Source organism: Perca fluviatilis, chromosome 23, assembly GCF_010015445.1.
Source record: "Perca fluviatilis chromosome 23, GENO_Pfluv_1.0, whole genome shotgun sequence".
In the NCBI taxonomy this organism is placed as follows: domain Eukaryota; kingdom Metazoa; phylum Chordata; class Actinopteri; order Perciformes; family Percidae; genus Perca; species Perca fluviatilis.
In genome coordinates this window covers 27,292,436-27,305,859 of record NC_053134.1, presented here as the reverse complement: position 1 = coordinate 27,305,859, position 13,424 = coordinate 27,292,436, and the positions used below count along the sequence as shown (strand labels likewise).

General features: G+C 39.8%; 1 protein-coding gene across 1 annotated transcript in view; it reads left to right on the top strand.

Moving 5' to 3' along the window:
* tmtc1 (transmembrane O-mannosyltransferase targeting cadherins 1) overlaps positions 1-13,424 on the top strand; it is a 188,051-nt gene that overhangs the window by 171,043 nt on the left and 3,584 nt on the right. Inside the window, exon 18 of the mRNA XM_039791008.1 lies at positions 11,264-11,341. Within this exon, the coding sequence (XP_039646942.1) occupies positions 11,264-11,341 (78 nt within the window). The remainder of the gene's footprint in view (positions 1-11,263; positions 11,342-13,424) is intronic.

Below are 13,424 nucleotides of genomic sequence, written 5' to 3'. Positions count from 1 at the left end.
CGTCGGGTGGTGAGGAAAACTTCCTTTTAGGGAGAAACCTGGGACAGATCCAGGCTCTTGGTAGGCGGTGTCTGACGGTGCCGGTTGGGGGTGTGATGAACAGTGGCAATAATAGTCACAATAAGATAATGGAACTATGACTAGAAATAGTAGTTATAGTAGTTCATGGCATAGCAGGGCACTGCAGAACATTACAGCGTGTAACAGGACTTAGCAGGGCATAGCAGGACGTAGCAGAGCACTGCAGGGCATAGCAGGACGTAGCAGGACGTAGCAGGGCATAGCAGGGCACTGCAGGGCATAGCAGGACGTAGCAGGGTATAGCATGGCATAGCAGGACGTAGCCGGGCATAGCAGGACGTAGCCGGGCGTAGCAGGACGTAGCAGGACGTAGCAGGGCACTGCAGAGCGTAGCAGGGCGCGGAGCAGGACCACAGCGACAGCTGCAACCATGATTTAGGTGCCAGCCTAATCCAAGGAAAACTGCTGGGCAAAAAAACATAAGGACTCTGGGTAATAGGCTCCCCTGAGCTAAGTTAGTAACAAGCATTGCTGGGACATGGATGCACACAGGTGGAAAGAGAGAGGAGCTCAGTGTGTAAAAGGAAATCCCCTGGCAGTCTAAAACTATAACAGCATAACTAAGAGCTGGTTAAATGCAAACCTATACACCCTCCCCCGCAGGTCTAGGCGAACGTTGCAACTCTTCACTCCCTAACTATAAGCTTTATCAAAGAGTTTTAAGTTTACTCTTAAATGTGGTGACAGTGGCCCTCATTTATCAACCTAACGTAGAAACCAGCGCAGATATGAGCGCAGAAATCATCTTACGACAGGCTTCACGTGTGATTCATGAAACGTTCGTATCACACCAATCAGAGCGTAAGAATGGTCGTACATGGATAAATGCAGCGGCTGGAAACGATCGTAATTTAAATATCACGCCCCAATATATTCTCGGTTTTGAGGCCTCGCCCCTACAATTTACGACATGGCGAGACGTAATCCGGCTGAGAAGCGGAACTTTTCAGAGGTGGAGATTGAAATCCTGATATCTCAGGTTCATTTGCACTAACGTGTGTACTATTTGTCAGCCTGAAAACTGGTATTAAAGGCTGGAGAAAGAATGCGGAATGGAAAGAGATCACTGATGCGGTCAACAGTGTTGCCGCAGTAAATCGGACTCCAGCTGACGTTTATTTAATTTATACACCCTTGACATATATGCTATAGTCCTAATAGTAATACAGGCTTATATTGCAATCTCTTAGGCCTACATGGTGTAGGCCTACCTATATTTAAATAAACACACGGTAGCGGAGTTTATGCAGTGTCTTTTATTTTACTCATGTTTTTTTCATGAGTCAGAACCAGGCAACAGCTGAGGGAGAGTGCGTGTCCCTGTTTTCCTGCGAGATGTTGTGCAGAACCCCACACGCTAAAACAATGTTGCAGACTTTTTCTGTATAGTAGGGTCCCCCCCCCCGCTGATGCAAGACAGAGCCATCTGGCCTTAATCAATGCGATGGAGCGCTCCACCGTGGCCCTTGCACGTACGTGTGCACTGTTGTACCGGTACATAGAGGTCTTCTAAAAGAGCCAGATGTGCCATTGCTGATAAGTGATCAACTGATGACTTTTCCTTCTCCTGTTAAACTGAGTATATGCTGCACCGCAAGTCCACACTGACTCCAAAACTTGCGTACACGAGTTCAGACCAGACGTGAGATTTGATCGCAGCCTACGCTCACATTCAAATTAATAAATGCCGAGCTTTGCATAGGAATCGGTGTACGCCCGTCCTACGCCTGTTTTAGGTCGTACGCATGTTTCATAAATGAGGGCCAGTGTCTGCCTCCCAAACTCAGACTGGGACCAGGTTCCACTGGAGTGGAGCCTGGTAGCAATCCTGGATTTTACAGGAAACCAATGCAGATCTAGAGAAGCTAATACAGGAGAAATATGATCTCTTTTCTTAGTTCTTGTCAGAAGAAGCGCTGCAGCTTTCTGGATCAGCTGGAGAGTCTTAAGGGACTTATTTGAGCAACCTGACAGTAGGGAATTACAATAGTCCAGCCTGGAAGTAACGAATGCATGGACTAGTTTTTCAGCATCGTTTTGAGACAGGATGTGCCTAATTTTGGTAATGTTACGAAGGTGAAAAAAGGCTGTTCTTGAGGTTTGTTTTAAGTGGGCGTTAAAGGATATATCCTGATCAAAAATAACTTCTAGATTTCTGACAGTAGTGCTGGAGGCCAGGCAATACCATCCAGAGTAGCTATATCTTTAAACCCACCAGACTCCATTTAAAAAAGTAATACTTGTGTGTGTATAGAGCCATCGGTAAACTATGTGTTTATTTCAACCAAAACTACAGTTGTGATGGTGGAAAGACGACCCAAAACAGCTTTTCATAGTTTTATTTTGTTTCTGTCGACTTTGAATGAAGTGTATTTTACGATGCTAAAATGACTAATTTTTACATGGAGTCTGGTGGGTTTAGAGAATGCAATTTCGTGGATTTTTTATGTTTAAAAAAAAGGATCTTACTCTTTTTTTTAAGATTATTTTTGGGCATTTCTGGTCTTTATTTTTATAGGACATATTGAGACATGAAAGGGGAGAGAGAGGGGAAATGACATGCAGCATCGAAGAGTAAACCTCTATATATTGGCAACTACTCTACCAGGTGAGCTACCAAGGCGCCCAAAAGGATCTTACTCTTTAACAGAAAGGTCGCCCTCCTTAGAAATCCTTTCCATAATGTTATCAGACACTTAGAATATTAATCTGAGTCTGTCAGTGGCAAAACAAGCACTTTTGTGAACGTAAATACAAGCTGGACAATTGCCCTATTAACTTACATTGGAACTTGTTTCCACTCTGCCGACTGCAGCGATCTCCCTTTATAGTGGACCAATGTCAAAGATTGTTGTTCCCATCAGTCACTTAGACACAAAAACAGGAAAATAGGGTCCATGTTGAAAAAAACGGTAGTTACCCTTTAAGCTCAGGAAATAAAGTAAGGTTAAGTAATCATTCACTGATTATTTGATTAAGTAACATGTCAGTGCACAAAGGAAGACATCCATTGCAGTCCATTTATTATGAGTCTTTCTAAACCAGGGCTTACTAGTTGTCCCTAACGCTCGACTCAAAACTATAGGTGGCTCCGACTCTGTGGAACGCTCTTCCTATTGTCATACATGCTGTGGTCTCTGTTGATGCTTTTAAAAGCAGCTGAAGACTCGCCTATTTATTTAAGTTTTGTTTTACTGTTTTTATTTTACTGGTTTTCTTTTTCTTCTTAATTGTGTGTTATTTTTACTGTTTTTTTTCTTCTTTTTTTTAACAATTTTACTCTTATTATTAACAATATCTCTTATTAGCACTTCTGCTTCTGTATAAGGTGCTATATTAAATTAAACTTAAAATAATATTATTCTTCCTCAGTCTGAAAGTTGTGAAATATATATGAATTTATGGTATATATTGGCAATTTATTAATCTGATCTTAATAATCTTTTTATTTTTTTTACACTATAGTAGTGTGGTAGTCTCCGTGAAGTTTGCTGGAAGTGAAGTAATGTAGCGTTTTATGTGGAGTGAGCACTGCGCAAGACTCCGTTTAAAGCTTTAGTGCGTAACTTTTTTATATTATTGAACATCCGTTACATTCAAGCCATTGCCAAATGAGTTGCTACAAAGCTAATTAAGACTGGGGGTGAAGCATGATCACGGAAAGCTTGTATCATGTAGATGCAAGACAGAATTGTTGTTATTACGTAGAATTCCTCATGTAGGCGACAAAAAATACGCACTATAGCTTTTAAACATAGCCTTGTAAATGCTACATTGTTTTTTTTAACGCTTGTGTTGACTTTGGGTCAAATTGACCCATTTTCAATTTTTGTTTTATATCAGAAAATATGGGATGTAGAAATAAGCACTGAAAATGTGTAGAAGAAAAATTTAACAATTTAAAACGTTGGAAAAAGCAAAAACAAACTGTGAAAAAAATGCTTCAAAAAGTTTTTTTTCAAGGTTGACAGGAAGACAACACAAGGGTTAAGTGCTCTGCGGTGGATCTAATTCATGTCGATGGAGAGAGTGGTTAGGTGAATTTCAAAAAGTAACTTATAAATATTTATAGAAACTTTAGAGTGCATTTTGAAGTGTGTAAATGAAACTGAAAATATAAATTGACTGAGAAGAATGAAAAGAAAAAAAATGGCTGCTAACACAGGTCTAACAAGGTAGCAACCATATAGCAGATCCAGATCATTACCGCGACCATTAGGCAGGAATGCCTCAGCCTGTCGTCCTTTACTTTCACTTAGTGAGTTACCATTCAAACAGATCTGATTGTACACTCTGAATAACTTTTCTAAATCTGTGAAGGAAGTTATGTGAAGGCAACTGTCTGCACAGGAAGTTTTGATTGAGAGGAGAGAAAGCAAACAAACCAAAGAGAGGCGACTGAGCAAACACTGATGTAGTGGAAACAAGATAGCGAGAGCCAAGGAGGCCACCTCAGGTCACTGCAGCTTTAAAGAGAGCAGGGTTTGTGCAGGGGAAACTGCTTCATTAGTTGAGACAGATAATGGTGTGATGTGTTCTCTGGCATTATCACAGTCTCTGAAGGAGCAAAAGAAACACAAGGCGAGCAGCCTGAGAAACTGTTTGAAGTGCAGTTTTAAACTGCTTATTTTAGGTCTTGTCTGTCTGGTTTTTGTCTCAAGTGTGTCAGAGCAGAAAGTCTGGCTTCTTATTCAAACATTCCCAGCCCTGCCCTAATCCCTGCAGACAAGAAGCATAAATAAAGGAGGCGCAAATAGTGAGGGTTTTATTTACTGCAAAATGTATGCATTGCTTTATTTTGATAAACATTTTATGTTGCTTCTTAGTCATATTATGGCCTTGAAAATAGAATTTCAGCATTCAGACTCGATTTAAAGAGGTGTGATGAAAGAACGAAAATCCACAAGAAAGCAGAAATCAAAGAAAACTGAGACCAACTTGTGATGGGATCACACGGGGGGTGTTAATTGGGAGGGGCCAATGGGCCCTTTCCTATTTCCTACCCCCCTACTTCTGCTTCTTGCTTGTCCATCTTAAAACTCAGCCTTCATTTTGATGTCAACTGTACAGAAATATTAACACCTGGCAAAGTACTCAAAACCTGTTTCTCTGCTACACTAGGTGTCTCCAGGACCACAGTCACATGCTACATGCTAACAGCAGTAAAATGTAATCTAGGCTGCCAGTGTTGTTACATTCTCCCCAATTATGGGTCACATTACTCTTGAAACATTATTAAAAGCCTTTATCTGGGATTTTTGACTGTAGAAAGGGCTGCTATATTATATTAGTGTCAACTGCTAACTATTGTAGCTAAACATGTTCTAGTACAAACACAAAATACAAATATAATCCTGAAATGCTAAATGATAGTTGCCCTTTAAACTGGGTTTATTTTGCTTTCAAAAGTATGACACCCAATATCTAACCAGTTAATTTCTATGAAAAAACAAAATGACAACACATGCAGTTGGCATGTAACGTTAGCTTTTCTTTGTGAAATCTGTCTGGCAGTCAGAATTTTTAGTATCATTTTTTGGCACATTTTTATTTTATTTTTCAGAAGTAACGAACTCTTTTAAGAAACAACTTGTAACATTAGCGAGAGAAAGCGAAAGAGAGCGAGCGTGTGTGTGTGTGTGTGTGTGTGTGTGTGTGTGTGTGTGTGTGTGTACACGCTATAGCTGTGTAGTGTTAGCGTTTTTAGTCGGTGTAAATGCTACAACTCCTCAAGTTTTCTGTGTCTTGCTTGCCATCTGATTGAAGTGAAGGGGGTATACCCGAAGCGAGCAACAACTCAGGCACAGGCTCACAGTAGACTAACCTTCAAGGTGGACCAGCTCATTTTAGACAAGCCGCTCCTCTAAAATTCAGCACCTTTTACCTAAGACTGCTAGCTAGCGAAGTCATTAGCGGAGTGTGAATTTCTATGCAAATTAACCTATAGACCAGGGGTGCCCAAATTCTTCCCCTTCAAGGGCCAAAAATGAATCAGGCTGGAGGGCCGCGGGCCAAAACTAAACGTTCAAGTTGTGGGCCTTTAAATTGAAATGTTTTGCATATTTGCATATCATAAATCATAAAGTTGAACACATATTAAGGAATAACACAATACATATTCATAAGTAATAAATAAACACTATTTATTAATACAAATAGATTTGATTAATCATTACAACAATTCAGGGCAGAACATGCCCCTCGACATACATTACAACTGTTTATCAGTTGGAATATCAGTGGGAGACATGAAGCCTGTCTTTGCTTTTCAAAAGTCCCTCAATATCAGGTTCCAGCCAACTTACTGACAGAGTGAGAATGTCATCGAAGTGAGAGTTTTCACACCTGTAGTTCGTTAGCTTTGGTCCTAATCAGTTGGAGATAGTAAACTCGGAGCGATTTGCCCTCGGTCGGTTTGGTTTGGTTTGGTTTCACACCTGGAAAAATCCAAGTGTACCAAAATGCACCATTACAAATCCCACAGGAACGTCAACTCCTCTTATTGGTCGGATGTGGCTGGGGGTGGGAGCAAGAAAGTAAACAAAAAGAAGGTCCTGTGTTCTGGACTAATGCATATTTCTTGCATCTCCATGGTCAAACCAGCACATTTCATTAAAATGATCAGACATTGTTTCACGAGAGACATTACTACATCTGCTCTGCTCACCGAGACTTCGCTCTGCTCCGCCGGCGGCTGTCTCCAACTTTAGCGGCGGCTGGTGTTACCACGGAGATACGAGTGACGGACGGCAGCTTGACCGCTGTCTATTTCTGTGATAGATACACTGCAAGCTGCTACAGTTTGCTGCTCTGCTTCATCGCAGACTACAGGAGACATCAGCTCAGACTGCTAAACACACCTGACTACAGGAGACATCAGCTCAGACTGCTAAACACACCTGACTACAGGAGACATCAGCTCAGACTGCTAAACACACCTGACTACAGGAGACATCAGCTCAGACTGCTAAACACACCTGACTACAGGAGACATCAGCTCAGACTGCTAAACACACCTGACTACAGGAGACACTAGCTCAGACTGGAGGAGTGTGTATAGTAGTTGGTGCGGTTCGAGTACGCATCACGTTCTCACCACAAACGAACCGCTCCAGAGTTGGATTGAAAGCGTACCGAGACCACTTCTTCAAGCAGGTCTCGGTACGCTTGTTTAGTCCGCTTTTGGTTTTCGCCCCTCTATTGCCCAATCTAAACCAATGTTAAACTGTAGCCAGATAGTGAACTGCAGCCAGTCTTTGAGTTAATAGAACGTTGAGACAGAATGAAATTCTGACCAGAGCGCGGGCCAAAAAAAACTGTGTGCAGGCCAAAGTTGGCCGCGGGCCCCAAATTGGGCAGCCCTGCTATAGACCAACATGCGTGTTTATAATAATTTGTTGACACAGCCCCACCCCTACTCTGTTGACCCCTTGACATTAAGGAGGAACATATTTCAATATAAATCGGGAAATCTCTGTGTCCCCACACATGCGCAGTAGGCTACAGCAGCTGGGGCGAAGAGTTGCTATATCGCTACAAGACTAATTGACGGCGGTTCACCGGCTACTAGTGTCATGCCCAAAACTGATCACCCGTCTAAAACTGATGCACATGATGAAATAGGGAACACAAACACATGTAAGCTGAACGCCCAGGCTCTTGGCCTCTGCAGCACGTTGTTTTGTTGCCGGCGGCACACGCTGTAGCAATCATTTCAGCATCTCCGCAAGCCGCGGGGGAATGTGTCAAGTCAGGTAGATAATCACTTACAGGAAGGCCACAGCACCGCCAGATACTTTACAAAATAAAACAAATTTCAAAATAAAACACTTGACTTCTCAGCTGTGTCTAGAGTGAGACATGGGATCATCAGGTACACAGAGACAGACTGGAGGACAGACAGAGGGACGCACACGCAGCCAGGCGCCTGATAGGGCACAAATCTACGCTTCATGGCTCTTCGCTGGCTGCATGTTCCTGTTGTGCTCTCCAGTTGTATTGTTATCAGTGGTTGTGCACATTTCTCGGGCAGTTTTTATCTCTACACGAGCCGCATACGAACAGCGCCTGATTGAACCACGCTGCAACATGTGGGTGGAGTTTTATAAAAAACATATTACAAAAAAAACACACATTCACTAGCTGTATAGTAAAACCACCTGTGACCGCAGAGTACAAGTTCTGCTGCAAATGTTTAGGTAAAGCAAAATGAGAGGCATTCTCAGCGTGCTGGATAGTTTAATAAATAATATTGCATCATATTTCATTTGTGATATTTTGTGAGTAGAATCTTAATCTGCAACGCTCTCTGTCAGGTAAATGTAGTAGTACAATGTTTCCCTCTGAACACAGTAAGGCAGTAGTATACAGTTAGTTGCATATTTAGTGCTTTGGGGTCTCCCCGTGAGTTATTTTCGCAGTAGGCCTACAATGGTTCTGGAGAAAGATACAATCAGCAATACAGGAGGCCAAGTAATCCAAATTCCAATTCCCAATTCCTCTTCCCAATTCCAAACAAGCATGTTTGTAACCGCACCGCACTACTGTGAATGAATTCAGCGGTGTGTTTCTCAGTGGTGTGTTTCCTCTGTCTCAGAATCATTTCCAGAGAACACTAAAAGCAATGGTTGAAAATAAAGGTTAATGATGCACACTGTAATCCTTGGTGTGTTATCACTGCTCTGCTGGGCTTTCACCATGAATGTATTGGATTTCCAACGCATTCTCATGAACGGGTCCGTATGATAAGGAACATGCATTTCCTGGGTGAAAGTCCAGTTTCCCCTAGTAAGCGAACTCCGCTCCCTGGCTTGAAGTCCTGTGTTTTAACCAGCTGTCAGCCGCGTTCTAATACATCGGCTGTCACTGTGGTGCATACAGCAAAAAAAATGTGGAATGCTTACGAATTACAGTGCTTAACTTTTCGTAGCTTTTTGAACGAATGGATTTCACCTTGACATAGCATGCTGCACCATTTTTCACACCACAGTGAACTTTCCAGGAAGTCTTACAATTTTTCTAATGTCTTAATCGACATTTTGACTTGTCATAGCAGGAATTCTCATTAATGAGACCATGGTTCCATCAGTTATGTAATGTCATTTTATTTATACAGGGACACGGCACATTTAAACATTAACCTTGTATAAAAACAAGGAGAGATGCATTGTACACAGTAAGCTGTACCAATGAGCCATCATGCACAGTACTGGTATGCTTTGGAATGGCATATCTCAATGGTATGCAGCTATCAATAATCATATTAATTACACCTGTGCTTTCCTGCTGTGCCAGAATCATTCCAGTGCACTCCAAGTTCAGCTCCCTATAGTATGAAATTGTAAAAAGCTCTCATCTTTTCCATTGTGGTCTCACTGTGTTACAGCCATGTAAACACAGCTGTAGCTAATAACATGAATAATAATTAAGTCAATAATGTGATTAATATGTAAATTAATACTATACTCTCTGTTGATTCAGGGGTGGGAGTTACTGTTACAAGCATTGACAATAATGCAGATTATTTCTCTATCATTGCATGCTCATTACTTTACCAAAATCATCTGCTGTGACATTGTGCAAAAGCTCCGGGTGGTGGGGGTGGTCATTTTTATCAGAATAAAGCATAGAAAATCGGCTTTGAAATACAGGAAATATTGGATAGGATAGAACATAATGTAATTCTGCTCACATTAATTATTAGTTTCACTTGTTTTTATTTAAACACATTGTATATCTGAATTCAATACGCATTTTCTATAGGCTCAGTCTGCAACTTAAAGAAATATATAATTCCATGGTATCAGAATTTTGGATAGTCACCATGGGAACATTAATTGGTCATGTGACAAGGGCTGGGAAAGTAGGTACAGGCAGCCAAGTGATACTCTGGACCAATCAAATTTCACAACCTCTGGTCTGTCTGGTTTTATTTTCTAAAAAACAACCCTGTTGTCCATAGTCAATCTATGAACATCATTTTTTTCAGGAAAACCTGGGCTATTAGAATATTTGTGCTGCAGTGAGGTCACAGGATTTGAAGAGTAAATATATTAATAAAAAGAGGAATAAAAAATGTTAAACCAAATGTTACACCAAACATTCAACTACATTTTGTTTGATTAATCGTGGTCTTCACGATTAGCTAATCACATTCTTTTAAATCTCGATATCAATTTGAAAATGATTCATCGTTCAGCCCTACTCTCGCCGTGAGATAGCTGCTCTTTAGTCTATTGCTATATGCTATAAGTTTTTTCCTGGCACACTTACACATTTTGTACTTACGGCGGCGTCTTGTGTAGACTGTTTACATATTTATGACCATATGTCATAAATTAGGGCTGGGCGATAAGGAGAAAATCAAATATCACGATATTTTTGACCAAATACATCAATAATACGATATTGTAGTGTTGACTATTGGTGCTTTCACAAAATATTTACACAATGAGATTTTTGATAAATAATCATCAGTAATGTGGATATAGTGACTAAGTGGGTAAAGGCAAATAATAGAACAGCTACAACAGTCTGGTAAGTTCAGAAAATAACATTACTACATACATTACTGTAATGTAGCCTTTAAAACCAGGAAAAGACAAGACTTATGTCATATTACGATATCCAAAATCTAAGACAATATCTAGTCTCATATCACGATATTGATATAATATCAATATATTGCCCAGTTCTAATGTACATTATATGTACTGGTCTTGAATACATTGTCAATACATATTTCTAAAATTGTATGATGTTTTTGTTGAGTTTTTAATACTTTTTCTGACCTTTTTGAATTTTGCCTCTGACAAATAACCCATATGACAAAAAAAGACTAAAACTAACACTAAAACTAATAAAAACTAAACTAAAACTAAGCTTTTTCAAAAAAATGAACTAAACTAGCAAACCCGCTTTAAAAACTAATTCAAACTAAACTGAATTTGAAAACAAAAGTTGAAAACGAAATAAAAACTTATGAAAAATGCCAAACTATAATAACCTTGCTCTCATCTTACCTTCTCATTTCGAATCCGACCACATGTGAGAGATTTGAATTTCACTCCTGAACTGGGCCTAGATCTATCTTCAGACACTTCCAACCTGCTGCTGTTCCTTGAGTGGAAGGATGTGATCCAATATGACACTGACCAGTCTCTTTTTGTTCTCTCCCCGCTAGAGCTACAAGCTGGCTGTCGAACTCAAACCTGACCAGTCCCAGGCCTGGATGAACATGGGAGGGATTCAGCACATTAAGGTAGCAAACGTCAGTTCACTTCTTTTCTTTTTTATTTACATTTGAATTACAAAGAAGAAAACACACAATACAAGGACACGTTGGTATGTGTGCTACGTCAGAGGTTATAGAATAAAATATATAAATATACTTTCTTAGGATATCATTGCAATCCATTCCACTTCCGGGATTGTTCCGGTGCTGCCGGAAATTCCGCCGAATGTCCCTCATTTCGTCCGGATGTCCGTCCCCTTCCTCTTCCTTTGTGTTGGTGTTCTAACCTCCGGTGGATTTGTGAGGACTATGGTCAACTGCTCCTCAGATCTCTGCAGGGTAAATCCAGACAGCTAGCTAGACTATCTGTCCAATCGGAGTTTTCTGTTGCACGACTAAAACTACTTTTGAACGTACACATGTTCCACCAAAACAAGTTCCTTCCTGAGACTATTTAGCAGAGGCACCGTGGTTCTGTCCAGCGCTTAGCACTGCCCAAGACGATACTGATTGTTTTAAAGAAATGCCAATAAACCAGAGCACATTTTTCTTCCATCCTGGAATGCTGTGTAGACTAGCCAGACCCTCCTCCAAAGCGCTGTGGAGGAAGGTCTGGAAATGCGAGACTATTATTAAGCAGACTGAGAGGCCTAAAATGACTCATGTGCATATAATCTTTGCCAGGCTTTGGTATTGTTGAGGTTACAGCTGTTTGAATGCTGACAGGCATTGCTTGATACACACATATATATATATATATATATATATATATATATATATATATATATATATATAGAGAGAGAGAGAGAGAGAGAGAGAGAGAGAGAGAACCAGATAATCACATATTAAGGGACTCTGTGTTACTTTGCAGAGCACAATTGCAAAGAACAATATATATATATATATATATATATATATATATATATATACATTGTAAGAAAAGGAGTTAAAACATCCTGAAAACACATTATAGAACTCCATACTCCGATCCATGTTCTCCAGATGTCCTACCGTGTCTTTACGGTTTTTACCTCTGTATCTGTAATATATATTCCTCCAGTTTATTTTTGTCCCCATCTAAGCATTTACCACAAAAAAAGTTGTGAGGTTCATTAAAATTAAAATGACTCTATGATTCATGTCATTTCTTATGTAAGTAAGTTTTAAAACATTTAAAAAAAAAATTGTTTTCGATCTTGTATAGTTGGTCCATTACATGACTATGTTTCCATGCACCTCCAGGGGTTACTCCAAATAAAGAAATTTTCAACATGCACATAATATTCCGCTTTTTACATGGCTAATGAAAATGAATGGTCCACTAATATTCCCGTTTACATGTAGCCGTGCAAAAATACAAAATTTTCAAAGACAAATTTTTTTTCAAACACAGCGTCCCTGTTTACATGACCTGTATCAAATTCTGAATATTGTCATATTTGGATTAATAGTGGAATATTACATATCTGGATTCTATTTGTTTTAACCTCATTGCCAATTTTTTTTTCTTTTAAGTATAAACAATGCAAATGTGGTTTCTTGATGAATTGTTCCTTGCAATTGTGCTCTGCAAGGTAACAGAGTCCCTTAATATGTGATTAACTGGTTCTCTCACATCTCTTTTCCAGCTTGTTAAGATCTTCTTTTACCAAGTTTTTTTGTCCAATTCTTCTCCTTCTTTTAGCTGTTAGCTAACTAATTATCCATCCCCTACATGTGGCCTTAGATGTTTTCTATACCATAGGAATTGATAATACTGACTCCATATTTAAAGTGACATTTTTCATCTCACAGGAGTGAGTTATTTAGTGTCAATTGTTTGGTTTGATTTACTTCAGAGATAGGGGAATGGGTTGATAGAACTATATTGTGGATTTTAGAATGTATCACATTTCCCACCATCTGTGTAGCCAATAATAAATAGTTAATCCTAGAATATGAATTATGACCCTTAGGACCGGTCAACACTGGGCTGAGCTGCTGCAATTCTTTTATCTCCCTTCTTTGTGAGAAATTACTTTTAGCAGTTTAATTGGGTAGTTTTTGCAATCAAAATCTCTTGAGGCACTATTACCGTAGCCAGAAAAAAACCCTCTGTTTTCATTTGAAG